The sequence below is a fragment of the Lithobates pipiens genome, unplaced genomic scaffold (assembly GCF_037356315.1).
Source record: "Lithobates pipiens isolate NorthernLeopardFrog02 unplaced genomic scaffold, aLitPip1_a1.2 Scaffold_27, whole genome shotgun sequence".
NCBI classification, from domain to species: domain Eukaryota; kingdom Metazoa; phylum Chordata; class Amphibia; order Anura; family Ranidae; genus Lithobates; species Lithobates pipiens.
In genome coordinates this window covers 170,117,075-170,137,540 of record NW_027507788.1, presented here as the reverse complement: position 1 = coordinate 170,137,540, position 20,466 = coordinate 170,117,075, and the positions used below count along the sequence as shown (strand labels likewise).

The 20,466-nt window shown below is 45.6% G+C and overlaps 1 protein-coding gene across 2 annotated transcripts in view; it reads left to right on the top strand.

Moving 5' to 3' along the window:
• The window catches only part of SNX19 (sorting nexin 19), an 82,243-nt gene extending 62,993 nt beyond the window's left edge, over positions 1–19,250 (top strand). For both annotated transcript variants that reach the window (XM_077457893.1, XM_077457892.1), the window contains exons 9-12: positions 9,970–10,099; positions 12,309–12,493; positions 13,785–13,872; positions 16,772–19,250. In XM_077457893.1, the coding sequence (XP_077314019.1) occupies positions 9,970–10,099; positions 12,309–12,493; positions 13,785–13,872; positions 16,772–16,835 (467 nt within the window). In that variant the 3' untranslated portion in view covers positions 16,836–19,250. The remainder of the gene's footprint in view (positions 1–9,969; positions 10,100–12,308; positions 12,494–13,784; positions 13,873–16,771) is intronic.
• The last annotated feature ends 1,216 nt before the right edge of the window (positions 19,251–20,466 follow it).

The following is a 20,466-nucleotide window of genomic DNA, read 5'->3' as shown; positions in this document are numbered from 1 at the left end:
TGTACTTTATTGGCAGGCAGGTGAAGGTGTGAAGAACTGGGGTAGATTTGGATGTGTGCCTAAGGCCCCTTTCACCCTTACAGACCGTTCATTTTATCAGTTCAGTCATGCCAAAATGGATGAAGTATTCATCAGTTTTTCATCCGTTTTTTACAACCAAATAAAAATGACTGAACTTCAAACACTGTATATAAGTGGTTGCTAAGGAGGGAGCCAGGAAGCTGGCTGCTGTGTCCTTAACAACCAATGAGCCATCAGCTATCAGCAGGGTTCCCCATTGACAGCTGAATGTAAAAAGAAATTGCTGGCAAAAATAAATTGTAAAAAAAACGGCTTTGGGTCCCCTTCGAGTCTAGTATGGATCCGGAGGGGACCCGACCAGAAGCCCCCCACCCCCACACACACACGATACAACAAAAAAATTTGCAAGGCAAGGTGCTCTGCCCCCGCCCCAAGGCACCTTGCCCCAATGTTGATGGGGAAAAGGGCCTCTTCCCGACAACCCTGGCCGGTAGTTGTCGGGGTCTGCAGCGGGGGGCTTATCGGAATCTGGAACCTCCCTTTTAACACTAGATCCCGCCCCCCCCCATGTGAATGGGTATCGGGCATTTTACCCATTCACCCCAAAAAGCAGTGAATTGTAAAAAAAGACAAGGGATGTTCTGTGAAGCTTTAATGGCTACCAAGCGCTGAGACCAGTTGGGAGTGTGGTAAAAGCAGCACACATGGCTGTGGATGAGTGGGGGATTGTACATTACACTTCTCTATGGCTCTCCCTCCGAGGACTGGGAGATCTGTACACAGCATGGCAGACGTCAGTGTCTGATAAATATGGGAACAAGCAGAGCCGGAATAAATAGGAGGGTCTCTGGTCTGCTATTGAACATCTACGGCCGGTGGTTGTCTGTGGGCGGGCTGCTTATCGGAATCTGTAACCTCCCGTTAATAAGGGGGCCACCAGATCCTGCCCCCCCCCCATGTGACTGGGTATCGGGCACATTGTACCCCTACACATTCACCCCAAAAAGCAGTGAAATGTAAAAAAAAGACAAGAGACGGTTTTTGACAAGTCCTTTATTAAAAAAATAGCTTAGAGCCGTTTTCTCCCACTGCCATCTTCTCCCGGAGCCGCCTGCTGGCTGGCATATCATATATAGTTTAGCGGGTAACCAGCGGCGAGGAAGAAGGCGGCACCGGGAGAAGACAGCTTGGAGCCATTTTTTTAAATAAAGAACTTGTCAAATACTGACTCTTGTAGTTTTTTTACATTTCACTGCTTTTTGGGGTGAATGGGTAGGGGTACGATGTACCCGATACCCATTCACATGGGGGTGGGCAGGATCTGGTGGCCCCCTTGTTAAAGGGAGGTTCCAGATTCCGATAAGCTCCCCCTCAGGACAAGGTTGTCGGGAAGAGGCCCTGGTCTTTTAAAGCTTTCATTATTATAATCCCTGGCATGAAGGTTCTTTTTCAGGCACATCTTGTTATATGTGACAGAACTCTGTCCTGGACTCCCAAATGAGCTCCGATGCACTGTTATCAGGAAGCCAGTGTAGGGCAATCATGTGCAGCCTATGCTGGGATGAGAGAGTGTAGACAGGAAGTGGCTGCAAAGAGGCTGCAGGAGATCAGCAGCACTGCGATATCATAAATAAAGGATAAGAAAAAAAAAGTTAAAATAGGATTTTATGGAAATAATGTGGCAATGGTTTATGATATGCAATGCACAGAGAAAGAAAAATGTCATCCAGTTGGGTTTACATCTACTTCAATCTGTATTCACAGTGCATCCGGAAAGTATTCACAGCGCTTCACTTTTTCCACAATTTGTTACAGCCTTAATGACAACGTGAAAGAAGTTTGTTTGAAATCTTTGTAAATGTATTAAAAAGAAAAAAATCCCATGTACAGAAGTATTCACAGCCTTTGCTCAATACGTTGGTGAAGCACCTTTGGCACCAATTACAGCCTCAAGTCTTCTTCAGATTGATGCTACAAGCTTGGCACCCCTATTTTTGGGCAGTTTCTCCCATTCTTGTTTGCAGGACCTCTCAAGCTCCATCAGGTTGGATGGGGAGTGTCGGTGTACAGCCATTTTCAGATCTCTCCAGAGATGTTCAATCGGGTTCAAGTCTGGGCTCTGGCTGGGCCACTCAAGGACATTCACAGAATTGTCCTGTAGCCACCCCTTTTTTATCTTGGCTGTTTGCTTAGGGTCATTGTCCTGTTGGAAGATGAACCTTCGCCCCAGTCGGAGTTCCAGAGCGCTCTGTAGCAGGTTTTCATCAAGGATGTCCCTGTACATTGCTGCATTCATCTTTCCCTCCATCCCAACTAGTCTCCCAGTTCCTTCCGCTGAAAAACAACCCCATAGCATGTGGTGCCACCACCATGCTTCACTGTAGGGATGGTATTAGCTGATGATATGAGTGGTGCCTGCTTTCCTCCAGACATGATGCTTTCCATTCAGGCCAAAGGGTTCAATCTTTGTTTCATCAGAACACAGAATCTGTTTCTCATGGTCAGAGAGTCCTTCAGGCAGACTGTTATGTGCTTTTTACTGAGGAGTGGATTCCGTCTGGCCACTCTACCATACAGGCCTGATTGGTGGAGTGCTGCAGAGATAGTTTTTCTTCTGGAAAGTTCTCCCCTCTCCACAAAGAAACGCTGGAGCTCTGTCAGAGTGACCATTGGGTTCTTGGTCACCTCCCTGACTAAGCCCCTTCTCCCCCGATCACTCAGTTTGGCCGAGTGGCCCGCTCTAGGAAGAGTCCTGGTGTTTTAAAACTTCTTCCATTTACGGATGATTGAGACCTTCAATCCTGCAGAAACTTTTATGTACCCTTCCCCAGATCTGTGCCGCCATACAATTATGTCTCGGAGGTCTACAGACGGTTCCTTTGACTTCATGGCTTGGTTTGTGCTCTGACATGCACTGTTACCTGTGGGACTTTATATAGACAGGTGTGTGCCTTTTCAAATCATGTCCAATCACCTGAATTTACCACAGGTGGCCTCCAATCAAGTTGTAAAAACATCTCAGGGATGATCAGTGAAAACAGGAGGCACCTGAGCTCAATTTTGAGTGTTAGGCTGGGTTCATATTGCAGCGATGCCGGAACGCCGCAAATCTGCGGCGGGTTCCCGCTGCGCATGCCTCCCGGCGGCAGTTCACACTGCCCTATGCGAACTGCTGGGAGTGTCAGTGAAATGTTAATGACACCCCCAGATCAGTTTGCATATCGCAGTGCGATCTGCAAACTCGGACAGGAATCGGATCGCATGGTGTGAACACCCATGCCATCCGATTCTGCTGCGGACCAAAAAAATGGTCCTGTGCGAGTTTGCGGCGGGTGCGGCGCGAATTCAGCCATACTATCTGTATGGCTGAACTCGTATCGCACAGAGATCGGATGTGATTTGCACTGCAGTGCGGTGCGAATCACATCCGGTTCTCCTAGCCGCAGCAGTGTGAACCCAGCCTTATGGCAAAGACTGTAAATGCTTAAACCACTTTCACCCTAGAGGCGTTTTTCAGGTGCTTTAGCGCTAAAAATAGTTCCTGTAAAGTGCCTGAAAAAAGTCTCATCTGCAATCCCTGTGTGGAAACCCGAATGGTTTCAGTGGGGCGCTGCACTGGCAGGATGTCAAAAAAAGTCCTGCAAGCAGCTTCTTTAAAGAGCTTTAGGAGGAGTGAGATCTGTTTCCTTTCCGCCTGTGTATGATCTTAGTATTCAAGATGTTTTTTTGACTCTTTATATTATATGATTTGAACACGTATGTATTGGCAACTTGTGCCAAATATACCTACCTTGTATTGAACAATTTTTTTGTGTGTTTATTTTAACCACTTACAGACCGGACCATTTTGCTGGTCAAAGACCAGACCACTTTTTGCAATTCGGCACTGCGTCGCTTTAACTGACAATTGCGCGGACATGCGACGTGGCTCCCAAACAAAATTGACGTCCTTTTTTTCCCATAAATAGAGCTTTCTTTTGGTGGTATTTGATCACCCCTGCGGTTTTTATTTTTTGCGCTATAAACAAAAATAGAGCGACAATTTTGAAAAAAACGCATTATTTTTTACTTTTTGTTATAATAAATATCCCCCAAAAATATATAAAAAAACATTTTTTCCCTCAGTTTAGGCCGATACGTATTCTTCTACATATTTTTGATTAAAAAAAACGCAGTAAGCGATTATTGATTGGTTTGCGCAAAAGTTATAGCGTTTACAAAATAGGGATAGTTTTATAGCATTTTTATTAATAATGTTTTTTTTTTATTTATTTTTTTTACTAGTAATGGCGGCGATCAGCGATTTTTATTGTGACTGCGACATTGTGGGAGACCCATCGGACATTTATGACACATTTTTGGGACCATTGTCATTTATACAATAATCACTGCTATATAAATGCAGTGATTCCTGTGTAAATGACACTGGCAGTGAAGGGGTTAACCAGTGGGTGGCAGTGTAGGGGTTAAGTGTTCCTAGGGGTGTGTTACTAACTGTGGGGGGGGGGTTGGGCTTGGGCTTTCATTTAGTGAAAACTGATCTCTGCTCCAATCACATGGAGCAGAGATCAGCGTCACTAGTTGCTAGGCAGAATGGAGAAATGCTGTTTACACGGCATTTCCTCCATTCACCTGTCCCGTGAGACGATCGCAGGGATGCCCGCTGCGATCGAGTCCGCGGGTCCCGCGACCGGACTCACGGGGGTCCCGACTGGCGCGGGAGCGCGACACCGGCGGCGCGCTCCCGATGGCAGGGCGGCATTGAATATTGGACGTACCTGTATGCCAATATGCCTGCCCGTGCCATTCTGTCGACGTACATCGTCGTGCGCTGGTCGGGAACCGGTTAAACAAACAAATGTAATAAGAGAACTCCTTTGTTTGTTATTACCTAGCATAATTTACTTCTTACCAGAAACTCCTGAAGAAGCTGCAAACGCGAAACATGTTGAGTGTTATTTTTTTGTATGTTTGCTACTAAGTGGAACCCATAACCCTGACATGGATGGTGTTATTTCCTCATACTTTTGTAACTATGTAATAAAATCTATTAAAATTTTATTGATGCCAATGTGTCGCATCGTGTTTATCTATCTAACACCGTTAAAGTCCCGGGGCTTGTTTACCGCTTTCTTCCCTTTTCTTCCTTCAATTGACAGATCCCAGTTCTGGCTCTCTGAGGAGCAATCTCGGGTTGCCAGCAGACAACACGGCCGCCAGCCACGTCCATCGGCAGCGCGCGACCCCCTCTAGCTCTTAAAGCGGCCGCCGTACACCTACTGCAATTCGCGCAGCTGTGCCAACCTGCCGCCGTATAATGACGGCGGATGGTGGGCAACCAGTTAATTAGGACCGGCAATGGGGCAATTTTTTGTTAAATTTCTCCTCATTACAATGCAGAGTTGCGCTAACATTCTCCATAGCGTAGATGTCCACTATTTTAGTGCGCAAGATCAAGGGAGGCGTCTTCTGCTTCCATAGGGCCAGAATGCAGGCCTTAGCTGAATTCAGAAGGTGGACCAACATTGAGTTTTTGTATTTATGCTTCGAAAGATTTGAAACATGGAGGAAATATCTGGCCGGGTCAGATCCCAAGTCAAAGCCCCTCCAATTTCCATCAGGACCAGAAGATTTGCAGCATGGTACCTTCTGCCTCACCACAGCGCCAGCCAGGTGTTCACCACATCAGGATAGATCTTCTACAAAAGGGATGGAACCTTATACCAGCGTGGATGATCTTCTAGCTCATCTCTTGGTATTTACTAGACATGTGCATTAGTTTTCGTCCGAATGCATTTTCGTCCGAATTTCAGCTATTTTCGTTTTCGTTTTGACAAACGATAACGAAAGCACAAAATCCGAAAAAAAGAAAAATCCGACATAAATAAATGCTTTATTTTCGTTTTCATTGTTACAACAGTTCGATATAGAATAGGAGATTCGGCATGACTCTGACAATAACAATCTGTCTATAGAACCTGTGGTCGAATGTGCCTAACCTTACCTCTATTAGTCCAAGATTATATAGAGAAAATATTCGACAGAGAAAAAAGATTTGACAGAGAGAAAAGATTCTGCAAGTTACTGTCCTAAAAAGTGTTTGGGGACCCGGGTCCTGCCCCAGGGGACATGTATCAATGCAAAAAAAAGTTTTAAAAACGTTTTTTCAGGAGCAGTGATTTTAATAATGATTAAAGTGAAACAATAAAAGTGTAATATCCCTTTAAATTTCGTAGGGGGGGGGGGGGGTTGTCTATAGTATGCCTGTGAAGGGGCGCATGTTTCTGGTGCTTAGAATTGTCCCTGCACAAAGTGTCATTTATGCAGGAAAAAAAGTCCTTTAAAATCACTCACAGCTATTATGAATTGTCGGCTCCGTAATACAGAGAACACTCATTGAAAGTCATTGATAAAAAAATAAATAAATAAATAAAAAAAAAGCGTGGGGGTCCCCCAAATTCAATTACCAGGCCCTTCAGGTCTGGTATGGATATTAAGGGGAACCCTGCCTCAAATTTAAGAAAAAATTTGACGTGGGGTTCCCCCTAAATATCCATAACCAGACCCTTCAGGTCTGGTATGGATATTAAGGGGAACCCCGCGTCAAATTTTAAAAAAAATTGACGTGGGGTTTCCCCTAAAAATCCATACCAGACCCTTTATCTGAGCACGCAACCTGGCAGGCCGCAGGAAAAGAGGGGGGACGAGAGCGCCCCCCCTCCCTCCTGAACCGTACCAGGCCACATGCCCTCAACATTGGGAGGATGCTTTGGGGGTCTGTGACCCCTCAAAGCACCTTGTCCCCATGTTGATGAGGACAAGGGCCTCATCCCCACAACCGTGGCCGGTGGTTGTGGAGGTCTGCGGGCGGGGGGCTTATTAGAATCTGGAAGCCCCCTTTAACAAGGGGACCCCCAGATCCCGCCCCCCCCCCCTGTTTGAAATGGTAAGGGGGTACAAAAGTACCCCTACCATTTCACAAAGAAAGTGTAAAAAATGGTTAAATAAAACAAACACACTTTTGAAAAATTCCTTTATTAAAAATAAAAAAATAAAAAAAAGATTCCAGCGGCGGTAATCCACTCTTGCTATCCAGCGACGGACGGTCATCTCTCCAGCGATGTCTCATCTCATCCAGCGCAGCGAATACATCCTTCTTCTGTCTCCGTGGAGGAGACACTGCAAGGATTCCGGCGGCCTGACGTTTCTTATATACGGTGGGCGGGGCCACCCGTCACCTGACCCCGCCCCCTCTGACGCAAGGGGAAACCCGGGGTTCCCTGTGACGTATGGGTGACCCCGCACCCCTCTGATGTAACACAGGCAGGTTTCCGTTACATCAGAGGGGGGAGGGGTCACCCATACATCACGGGGAACCCCGGGTTTCCCCTTGCGTCAGAGGGGGGGCGGGGTCAGGTGACGGGTGGCCCCGCCCACCGTATATAAGAAACGTCAGGCCGCCGGAATCCTTGCAGTGTCTCCTCCACAGAGACAGAAGAAGGATGGATTCGCTGCACTGGATGAGATGAGACATCGCTGGAGAGATGACCGTCCGTCGCTGGATAGCAAGAGTGGATTACCGCCGCTGGAATCTTTTTTTTTTTTTTTTTTAATAAAGGAATTTTTCAAAAGTGTGTTTGTTTTATTTAACCATTTTTTACACTTTCTTTGTGAAATGGTAGGGGTACTTTTGTACCCCCTTACCATTTCAAACAGGGGGGGGCCGGGATCTGGGGGTCCCCTTGTTAAAGGGGGCTTCCAGATTCTGATAAGCCCCCCCGCCCGCAGACCTCCACAACCACCGGCCACGGTTGTGGGGATGAGGCCCTTGTCCTCATCAACATGGGGACAAGGTGCTTTGAGGGGTCACAGACCCCCAAAGCATCCTCCCAATATTGAGGGCATGTGGCCTGGTATGGTTCAGGAGGGAGGGGGGGCGCTCTCTCGTCCCCCCCTCTTTTCCTGCGGCCTGCCAGGTTGCGTGCTCGGATAAAGGGTCTGGTATGGATTTTTAGGGGGAACCCCACGTCAATTTTTTTTTAAATTTGACGCGGGGTTCCCCTTAATATCCATACCAGACCTGAAGGGCCTGGTAATTGAATTTGGGGAACCCCCACGCTTTTTTTATTTTATTTATTTATTTATTTATTTATTTATTTTTTTATCAATGACTTTCAATGAGTGTTCTCTGTATTACGGGAGCCGACAATTCATAATAGCTGTGAATGATTTTAAAGGACTTTTTTTCCTGCATAAATGACACTTTGTGCAGGGACAGTTCTAAGCACCAGAAACATGAGCCCCTTCACAGGCATACCATAGACAACCCCCCCTACGAAATTTAAAGGAATATTACACTTTTATTGTTTCACTTTAATCATTATTAAAATCACTGCTCCTGAAAAAACGGCCGTTTTTAAAACTTTTTTTGCATTGATACATGTCCCCTGGGGCAGGACCCGGGTCCTCAAACACTTTTTAGGACAGTAACTTGCAAATTAGCCTTTAAAATTAGCACTTTAGATTTTGAACTTTGGAGTCCCATAGACTTTAATAGGGTTCTAAAGTATGCTATATACTAGCTCCGTCTAATCTTCTTTATACATTCGACAGACACCATAAGCCTTCAAAGACAGATTTGAACGTGATTCATGTGGATTTTCGGACTAATGCAATTTTTGAACGAAAAACGAAATAAATAAAAACGAATTTCGGAATTCCGAAACGAAATATTTTACTCTGCACATGTCTAGTATTTACTAGCCACTGAAGAATAGTGCTCTTCGGACAAAGTGAGGTCCAGGTCTCTTTCCCATTTCTGAAGAAATCCGGTGGACAAATCCCTCCGTAGGGAGGGAGGCCTCACACTTTGTAGGCCTCAGAGACCCCATGTGTAGAGGGAGCCTCTACCAAACACAAATTTTCTAACGGCGTGTTAGAACTTCTAAAACTCTATTCGTTTTTTAAATGGTAAAAATTTAATTTGGGTAGAGCGTTGCATGACGGCGCAATTGTCATTCAAAGTGTGACAGTCCTGAAAGCTTACAATTGGCCTGGGCAGGAAGGGGGTGAAAGTTAGATATGTGCAACTAGTTTTTTAATGAATTATGACAAATTCGTTAATTTGAAAATAACCGAATTAATGAACAAGAAAACCCAAAATTTTTATGACTATTTGGAAATTTGAATATTCGAAAATTCGGAAATCCGAAAACCCAAAAATTTGAAAATCTGAAATAACTAATAATAACTTAACTATTATACGAATTTATCTGAAGTTACGAAATATCCAAAATAAAGAATGCCGCATCTAAACGAATGGAATCTAATGAATTAATAATAATAAATAATAATTATAAAAACGTTTTATTATTATTAATGTGTTCCATTCCATTTGTTTAGATGCAGCATTCGTTATTTCAGATATTTCGTAACGTTAGATAAATTTGTATACGTTACATTCACTAACAGCCAAATTTGAAAGGAAATTCCAATACCTACAATGTAATAGTTTATGAATTTACGAATTACAGTTGTAAAGGAAGTTTGTAAGTTCTGTATATAATTGTATTCTATTTTAGATGTATTGCACACTGCCCTCACTGTGCACACGGCACTAATAATGTTTTCAGTACATGTTTGCATTCTCTCGAGTCCTGATTAGAATTAGCCTGCCTATGTTACGCCCCTTGTTACCATAAATGTACAATTTTAATATTAATGTGATACCTACGTAATCATGTGTATAAAAACCTTAAATTGCATCATAATAAAGGAGAACAGTTATTTGGAAAGATGCAGAGTGTATCTTTTGTGTCTGTTCCTTACTGCAGTAGTTATTATTAATTTGGAACCACTAATCAATATGAGGATGGGAGTTTCCTATCTATATGTCCTGTATTAAATACGATCACATTGCGCGACTAATGTGTTGGGTGTGTTGTACAGGTCTGGATGGCAGTCTCGCCGCAGTGGCATTGGAAGTGCTGTGGCTGGTGATGAGGGAACAGTGGAGCTGGCTGTGCACAGACAACATGCAGAAAGTGACCCATCTGCTGTGCGGAAGCCTCATCCAAAGGTGAGATCCCACCTGACTGTCTAGAATATGAACTCTTCTATGGTGTCCCGCTATGCTTTCCATAGTCGCATTCTCCTTGTAAAAAAAAAAAAATTCTCTACTGATCGCTGCAGGTTACAGCATTCTGCACATTTCTTTGTTCATCTCATAACTGTCATTTGCATTTTCACCACAAGATGGTGCTGCAGGACAGATAATTACCATGAGATCTGAGTGTAGATAAAGGTTTGCTCTGGGTTAACCCCGTCACCAACCTAAGAAAAAAGCAGGTAAAAGCACAGAAATATTAAAGCGGAACTGCAATAATAAAAACATCTTTGCCATTCTGAAGCTTTCCTCCAACCACTTTGCGTATTATTTTTTATATACTGTGATTCTGTATGTGCCAAATATGCTGCAGAAATCTCCCTCCACTAAGTCTGACTTCATCCATTTTAACTGTGGGCAGCTGAAGTTTCTGCCTGTTCACTTCCTGGAATTGCACAGACACACACAGGCACACCTCCAGCTCTGCAGCTCTCATTGGCCCTCTTATGACTCACCCATCCCCCCCCCTTCTTGGCAAACTTTCACAAGAGCGAGAGAGAGAGAACTGTGAATGATGTCAGAAGCCTAGGCTTTTTTCCAGAAAAGAAACAAGAAGTGGGCTGTATAAGGTATTTACTGGCAGAAAAAAAATGTTTTACTATCCAAAGTTAAAACAACAAGGGCAGAAGATTTAATAGATGGAAAGATTTGCCACTTAGCGCAAACCGCCGTCATTGTACATTGGTACTTTGACGCTAAATACCATTTTTATGGTCTCTGCGGCGGATTCGAAGTGCGTTTTATCAGGCGGGCCCCCCCCACACACTGCCCTCCAGTCCTCTCCGCCGCTTACCGGAGCTGTCAGTAGTGGTGAGGGAAAGACGGCTCCATAACATTGTATTTTTTCTTTTTTTTTTTAAATGTATTGCATTTATGTGTAAATATGAGATCTGAGGTCTTTTTGACACCAGATCTCATATTTAAGAGGTCCTGTCATGCTTTTCTTCTATTACGAGGGATGCTTACATTCCTTGTAATGGGAATAAAAGTGACCTAATTTTTATTTATTTTTTTAAAGTAGTGTCAAAATAAAAAGTAAAATAAATAAGAAAAAAAAGAAATAAAAAATGTAAAGTGCCCCGTCCTGCCAAGCTCACATGCAAAAGCGAACACATACATAAGTGGCGCCTGCATATGAAAATGGTGTTCAAACCACACATGTGAGGTATCACCGCGATCGTTAGAGTGAGAGCAATAATTCTAGCCCTAGAACTCCTCTGTAACTCAAAACTGGTAACCTGTAGAAATTTTTATACGTCGCCTATGGAGATTTTTAAGGGTCAAAGTTTGTTGCCATTCCACGAGCGGGCGCAATTTTGAAGCGTGACATGTTGGATGTCAATTTACTCGACATAACATTACCTTTCACAATATATAAAAAAAAATATTGGGCTAACTTTACTGTTGTATTCTTTTTTTTAAATTAAAAAAAAAGTGTATTAAAAAAAATTGCGCTTGTAAGACGGCTGCGCAAATATGGTGTGACATAAAGTATTGCAATGCCCGCCATTTTATTCACTAGGGTGTCTGAAAAAAAAATATAATGTTTACGGTTCTAAGTAATTTTCTAGCAAAAAAAAAGATTTTAACTTGTAAACAACAAGTGTCAAAAAGAGGCTCGGTCCTTAAGTGGTTAAGTATCTCATGCCCACTTGTAGCATTGTTTATTTCCATAAACAATTGTTTATTCACTTGCGATATGTCTTTGATATTGCTAGAAAATGTGACTACTCCAAGAAGAGTGAATTCCCCATTACAGCCCCTTCCTCCTTGCATGTCGTAACCCTGAATGTCTAATTACAGTCTGTACTGGCCCAGCTCCTCCACCCCTCCCTCACTACATTACCTTTTATATAACTGCTGGGGGGAGAAGTAAAGGGGAATACTATACTAGAGTGACAGCTCTGAGTTGGCTGGGACTTCTGACATCACATCCAAGATGGCAGCGCCCAGTAAGAGTATCAGGGCTTTGGATATCTACATAAGGGAGTTTTTAGGGTAAATAAGATGCATAAAAGAAGTTAAAGTGTCAAGGTGTGTAAATGTTGTACATTCCCTGTGTACTTGTGTAACCAGAACAAGGAATCCTGAATATAAAGGGGGTTTCTGCTTCTCCCTGCAGATGGCTGGAGGTTCAGGTGGACAATGTCACCTGTATGCAGCGATGGGCGTTATATCTGCGCTTACTTCAGCAAGCAATATGGCCTGGAGGGGCCCTGCGCACTCAGCCCCGACCACCAAGGACACGGGCACAGAGAGAGGCAGCTTACAATCAGGCCCTGCAAAGTCTCAAGGGGATTATTCCAGGTGAGTATGGGGGTGGGTAATATACCTGCCAATGCACCCACATATCAGGTATGAGTTTGACACTCACCCACATAGCAGGAGCGAGATTGGGGTGTCACTGATCTGTTTTCTTTGGGTGTTCAAAAATCATTCTGGGGGTGTCACTGATAACTTTTCTGGGGGTTCTTAGATCAGTTCATGGGGTGTCACTGATCTCTTCACTCTGGGGTTTCACAGATCGGTCTGAGGGTGTCACTGATCTCCTCTCTATGGGGTTCCCAGATTAGTGCACGGGGTGTAACTTTATCCCTTTTCTGGGAGTTCCCAGATCAGTCTGGGGGTGTCACTGATCTCTTCTCTCAGGAGGTACGAATGTGATGTGGGGATGTCACTGATCTCTTGTCTCAGGAGGTACGCATGTTATCTGGGGGTGTCACTGATCTCTTGTCTCAGGAGGTACGCATGTGATCTGGGGGTGTCACTGATCTCTTGTCTCAGGAGGTACGCATGTAATCTGGGGGTGTCACTGATCTCTTCTCTCAGGAGGTACCCATGTGATCTGGGGGTGTCACTGATCTCTTGTCTCAGGAGGTACGCATGTTATCTGGGGGTGTCACTGATCTCTTGTCTCAGGAGGTACGCATGTGATCTGGGGGTGTCACTGATCTCTTGTCTCAGGAGGTACGCATGTAATCTGGGGGTGTCACTGATCTCTTCTCTCAGGAGGTACCCATGTGATCTGGGGGTGTCACTGATCTCTTGTCTCAGGAGGTACCCATGTGATCTGGGGATGTCACTGATCTCTTGTCTCAGGAGGTACGCATGTTATCTGGGGGTGTCACTGATCTCTTGTCTCAGGAGGTACGCATGTGATCTGGGGGTGTCACTGATCTCTTGTCTCAGGAGGTACGCATGTAATCTGGGGGTGTCACTGATCTCTTCTCTCAGGAGGTACCCATGTGATCTGGGGGTGTCACTGATCTCTTGTCTCAGGAGGTACGCATGTTATCTGGGGGTGTCACTGATCTCTTGTCTCAGGAGGTACGCATGTGATCTGGGGGTGTCACTGATCTCTTGTCTCAGGAGGTACGCATGTAATCTGGGGGTGTCACTGATCTCTTCTCTCAGGAGGTATGCATGTGATCTGGGGGTGTCACTGATCTCTTGTCTCAGGAGGTACCCATGTGATCTGGGGGTGTCACTGATCTCTTCTCTCTGGAGGTTCAGAGATTATTCTGGGGTGTCATTGATCTCTTCTCTCTGGGGGGTTCACAGATCTGGGGGTGTCACTGATTTATCTGATTGTTTACAGATCTGGTCCAGGAGATGCTGGGAGCCCAGAAGTGTCACCAGGCATGGAAGTCTATACTGGATTCACTGCAGCACCCTCCAATTAACAGGTAAGTGCCCCAGTCAGCGTATGACGACATTGTCCACTTTCTGAAAAGAGAAAACAATGACTTATTATACGAGGAAGTAAAAATAGGGAGGGGCTACAATCATCTGTGCACCGGGATACAATTGTGATATAAATGTATGTCCACCGCTGTCTGGGCAAATAATGAAGATTTTTATAGAGTCAATTATTGAATTGTGTCTGGCGGGGCAAAGAGGAGAGCGAGGGGGGAGGAGGGGGAGGGGAAGGGGAATTGCGCTAAGGCGTAGAGGGTTTAGTAATTCTGTGCTGAACAGACTTGGTGAATGTTACCACCAGAGATGGAGATGTGTGCATGGTACATAAACCGGTATGCTCAGTCATTGTGTATGGGTAGAGTGGGTTGGTTTATTCACTGATTACGGTAAAGAATGGATGTTTGGCTCTGGCAGTCACATCTGCAGACCTCCATCTTGTATCTTTGACCAACTTAAAGGGAAACTAAAGTTGTGTTAAATGTCCAAGGAAAAGATCCATAAGCCGCACATCATGTGTATGAAGTGAGATGAATGGCAGCCTCAGCCTGGACACCAGTCGGGCCACGCCCTCAATGTGTTTCACTCCGCCCCTTTGAGCTTAATCATGGGACACGTTGGGGGCGTGGCCTGGCTGGAGTCCAAGCTGAGGCTGCCGTTCATCTCGCTTCATGCACATGATGTGCGGCTTATGGATTTTTTCCTTTGACATTGCTGCAGCTTGGAGCTAGAATGGGCTCCCTGCCCCTCCCTGTCCCTGCCCCTCCCTGTCCCTGCCCCTCCTTGTCCCTGCCCCTTGCTTGCCCCTGCCCCTCCCTGCCCCTCCCTGCCCCTCCCTGCCCCTGCCTGCCCCTGCCTGCCCCTGCCTGCACTCACAGTGGTCTAGTTGGACTTTACCTCTCTACCTGAGCAGCACCCACACTTTATCTTTGGGTCACAGTATGGAAAAAATGTGTTACAAAACAAAAAAAAAGCCATTCCATTTCAATCTGCAGCTTTCTGTCAAAATAAAAACCTTCTCTTCTGATCAGCCATAACGATATGCAGTTTCTAATTGTACCTGGCACACTGCTGAAGGTCATTCCCAGGATATACACTCACCGGCCACTTTATTAGGCACATCTGTTCAATTGCATGGTAACACAAATTGCTAATCAGCCAATCACATGACAGCAAATCAATGCATTTAGGTGTCTAGACGTGGTGAAGACTACTTGCTGAAGTTCAAACCCAAGCATCAGAATGGGTAGGAAAGAGGAAGTGACTTTGAACGTGGCATGGTTGTTGTTGGTGTCAGACAGGCTGGTCTGAGTATTTCAAAAATTGCTGATCTACTGAGATTTTCACACACAACCATCTCTCGGGTTTACAAAGAATGGTCCGAAAAAGAGAAAATATCCAGTGTGCGGCAGTTGTGTGGATGAAAATTCAGAGATCAGAGGAGAATGGGCAGACTGGTTTGAGATGATAGAAATGCAACAGTAACTCAAATAACCACTCGTTACAACCAAGGTATGCAGAATACCATCTCTGAACGCACAACACATCAAACCTTGAAGGAGATGGGCTACAGCAGCAGAAAACCACACCAAGTGCCACTCCTGTCAGCTTGAACTGTAAACTAAGGCTAAAATTCACACAGTTCACCAAAATTGGACAATAGATTGGAAAACCAATGCCTGATCTGAAGAGTCTCGATTTAAGCTTCGTAATTCAGATGATAGGTTCAGAATTTGGCGTAAACAACATGAAAGCATGGTTCAGGCTGGTGGTGTAATGGTGTGGGGCAGTGGTGGCCCATCCATATGGGACACAGCGGTGCTGCCCCCCTAATCCATGCGTCTGGCACCTAATCTACATGCAGGGCGCTGGACACGTGGTTTCCAAGGGGTGTTTTTTTTTTTAAAGCTCATGATTAGAGCCTCAGGCTTTAATTGGCTTAAAAAAGGGTGAGTTCGAGGCAGAGAGCACTGCACCTCGAGCCCACCCAGTTGTGTGAAACAATAGCAAGTTGCTGCTCCCGGCCAATCAGGAAGCAGTTCTTGTAATCTGATTGTCCAAGGAGTCTTAGGAATCCCTGGCCACTGCTGTTCACCCAGGAGGAGAATCAATGGCCTGGCGCTTCATTCCCCCTGACTCCAAAGGTAATGCCCTGATTGCCACCGTCCCATCCTTTTCCCGTGGTGGAGCGTTTGGTGTTAGTTTGCCGCTGCCCCCCCCCCCCCCAATATATTAAGCACTGGCCACTACTGGTGTGGGGGATATATTCTTGGCACACTTTGGGCCCCTTGGTACCAATTGAGCATCGTTTAAACACCACGACCTACCTGAGAATTGTTGCTGACCATGTCCATCCCTTTATGACTACAGTGTCCCCATCTTCTGATTTCACAAAGCTCAAATCATCTCACCAGTGGACAATGAGGTCACTGTACTCCAATGGTCTCCACACTCACCAGATCTCATCCAATAGAACACCTTTGGGAAAGCAACTGTGTGATGCTTTCATGTCACTATGGACCAAAATCTCAGAGGAATGTTTCCAACACCTTGTTGAATTTATGCCACCAATAATTAAGGCAGTTCTGAAGGCAAAAGGGGGTCCAACCCGGGACTAACAAGGTGTACCTAATAATGTGGCTGGAGAGTGTAGACTCACCAGTAAAATTCCCTGTGTGCTGCAATCGTAGATTGGTTGTTGGTAAGATTACTGTACGGGGTGCGGTGTATCTAGAGGGATGCCGTGTTCCTCAGTATTGTATTGGGTGTGATTATAGTAAATATAGAAGCTGCCACTGAACACTCACTGTGAGAGATTTCTGCAGTCGGGGACTCTGTTCTGTCTGTACCTATAACAATCGCTCAAGGTGTTTCTGTCTGTCTCTGCAGGCATTTGCTGTACTGCATATGGGACATCCTCCTGGAGAGTCTGACCGCCGCACCAGCCTCATAGAAGACTTCATCCAGTACAGACCAGAGTGTGGCCCATCATCAGATCCTGTTTGTGCCCTCTAGTGGTGGGGGAGATTGCAGGGTCAACCACACTCCTTTAATCACCTGCTCTCTCTATGGAATATGTGAGGGAAGTTTTGAATGTTCAACATTTTATTGTGATTGTACAAAGGAATTCACATGTTCACTAGTCATTGTCCGCCTGTAGATGTTATTTATTGTACATGAAATGCGCACAGGCTTTGTTTGTATATAGGACACGTATCACACTCAGATGTCAAGTATTTCTTCACCTGTATGGACAACACAGATCTTAATATGGGGGGCGGATCTGCCCTCTGAAATGTAGCATGGAAGTCTGTACACTGGAAGAAGACACAGCAGTAAAGATATGAGACATGAGCTCTGTACAGCACCGGGGTCCCCACACTCACATTCCCTGTCATGACACAGAGCTCTGTACAGCACCGGGGTCCCCACACTCACATTCCGTGTCATGACACAGAGCTCTGTACAGCACCGGGGTCCCCACACTCACATTCCGTGTCATGACACAGAGCTCTGTACAGCACCGGGTCCCCACACTCACATTCCGTGTCATGACACAGAACTCTGTACAGCACCGTGGTCCCCATACTCCATTCCGTGTCATGACACAGAGCTCTGTACAGCACCGGGGTCCCCACACTCACATTCCGTGTCATGACACAGAGCTCTGTACAGCACCGGGGTCCCCACACTCACATTCCGTGTCATGACACAGAGCTCTGTACAGCACCGGGTCCCAACACTCCATTCCGTGTCATGACACAGAGCTCTGTACAGCACCGGGGTCCCCACACTCACATTCCGTGTCATGACACAGAGCTCTGTACAGCACCGCGGTCCCCACACTCACATTCCGTGTCATGACACAGAGCTCTGGACAGCACTGGGGTCCCCACACTCCATTCTGTGTCACAATACAGAGCTCTGTACAGCACCGGGGTCCCCACACTCCCATTTCATGTCATGACACACAGCTCTGTACAGCATCAGGGGTCCCCACACTCACATTCCGTGTCACTCTGCAGCCATGATGCAACACAGAGCTCTGTACAGCACCGAGGTCCCCACATTCACATTCCATGATGCAACGCAGAGCTTTGTACAGCCCCGGGGTCCCCACACTCGCATTCCATGTCACAATACTAAGCTTTGTACAGCCCCGGGGTCCCCACACTCGCATTCCGTGTCACAATACTAAGCTTTGTACAGCACCGTGGTCCCCACACTCGCATTCTGTGTCACAACACAGAGCTCTGTACAGCATCAGGGTCCCCACACTTGCATTCCCTGTCACTCCGCAGCCATGACGCAACGAAGAGCTCTGTACAGCACCGGGGGCCCCCCACTCGCATTCCATGTCACAGTACAGAGCTCTGTACAGCACCGGGGTCGCCACACTACAATTTCGTGTCACAATACAGAGCTTTGCATGGCACCGGGGTCCCCGCACTCCCATTCCGTGTCACAATACAGAGCTCTGTCACCACACTCACATTCCATGTCACTCCACAGCCGTCACTTAACAGCACTCTGCTCTTGCTAAAAAAAAAAAAAACAGCGCTCTGTATGGCACTGGGGTCACCACACTTACATTCCATGTCACTCCCCAGCCGTGACACAACACAGAGCTGTGTACAGCATCGGGGTCCCCAAACTCCCATTCCGTGTCATAATACAGAGCTTTGTATGGCACTGGAGTCCCCACACTCACATTCCGTGTCATAATATAGAGGTCTGTACAGCACCGAGGTCCCCACACTCACATTCTGTGAAGCAACACAGAACTTAGTACGGCACCCGGGTCCCCACATTCACATTCCATGACGTAATACAGAGCTCTGTACGGCATCGGGGTTCCCACACTTACATTCCGTGACGCAACGTCAAGTGGTCCTGAGATATGAGCCTCAGAGCTCTATACGGCACCATGGGGCCACCACACTCACATTTCATGTCACTCAGCAGCCATGACGTAACAGAGCTCTATATGGCACCAGGGTGCCACCACACTCGCATTCCGTGACAGTCCACAGCTGTAGTAGAACACAGAGCAATGCTGAATAATGAGACAGAACTCTGTATGACATCGGGGGCCACCACACTCAGATTCCGTGTCATTCCCCAGTCATGATACAACTCAGAGCAGTGCAGAGATACGAGACACGGAATTCTGTACGGCACCAGGGGCCTCCATGCTCACATTCTGTGTCACACATAGAACTATATGTATGATGTTACTGTTTCCTGCTTGGTTTGTGCAGGTACCAGCTGCTGTATTGTGTTGCAATTCATTTGTTTTATTATTTATTATTATTATCTGTATGGTTTTAGTTATTATTTTAATTAGTAAATTATGGTCAACCTGCAATCCCTGTTTCCATTTCTTTATGCACATTGTAAGAAGCTCACAGTGTGCAGTGAAATTAAGTAAGTCATTTCATTATAGGAGAGGAGCCGATACAACTGTGCAAGACCAAGAGGGGAAAGCTGGAGGTCAGATTTTCAGATATTTAAAAATCAGTACATTATTTTCTGGTGTCTGAAAAATTGAACAGCGTAATGCTGCATACACACGATCGGATTTTATGACAACAAATGTTGGATGTGAGCTCATTGGCGGAAAGTCCGACTGTGTGTACTCCATCGAACATTTGTTGTCGGACTTTCCACCAACAAAGTTGGCTAGCAGGTTCTCAAATTTTCCACCAACAAATTTTTTGTTGTCGGACCTTCCGATTGTGTGTAAGTCCGTCGCACTAAAGTCCACACATGCTTGGAATCAAGTACGAGCTGGAAGCGCTCAGTCTTGTAAAACCAGCGTTCGTAATGGAGATATCACATGACTATTGAACTTCCTTTTTATCGACTCGCCGTACGTCTTGTACATCACTACATTCATAATTGTTGGCCAACATTTGTGTTACTGTGTGCATGCAAGACAACTTGGAGCCAACATCCTTCGAACAAAATTATACGGTTTTGTTGTTGGAAAGTCCGATCGTGTGTACACAGCATAATGCCCTGTACACATGGTCGGGCTTTCTGATGGAAAATGTGCGATCTGATCTTGTTGTCGGACAATCCGATTGTGTGTGGGCTCCATCTGACTTTTTCCATTGGAATTTCCGACACACAAAGTTTGAGAGCTGAAGCTAAAATTTTCCGACCACAAAATCCGATCGTTTAAATTCCGATCGTGTGTAGACAAGTCTGACGGGCAAAGTGTCACACATGCTCAGAATAAATTATGAGACGAAAGCCTTTGCCTACTGGCCCGTTTACAGTTCGGTCATACGTGTTCTAAGTCGCCTAGTTCTGAACGATCGGATTTTCTGACAACTTTGTGCAACCGTGTGTATGCAACACACGTTTGGGCCAAAATCTGTCAGAAAAAATCCGACAGATTTTGTCGTTGGAAAGTCCGACCGTGTGTATGGGGCATAAGAGTTTGAGCACCACAAATTTGCAGTAGTAATAGATTTGATCAAATATTGACTTTTCACACAGGAGAAAGGAAGGGTCACTTAGTGAATCTAGCCCTAAACCTGATCCCTGACTATAACCCCCTATATCCCGAGCCTGAC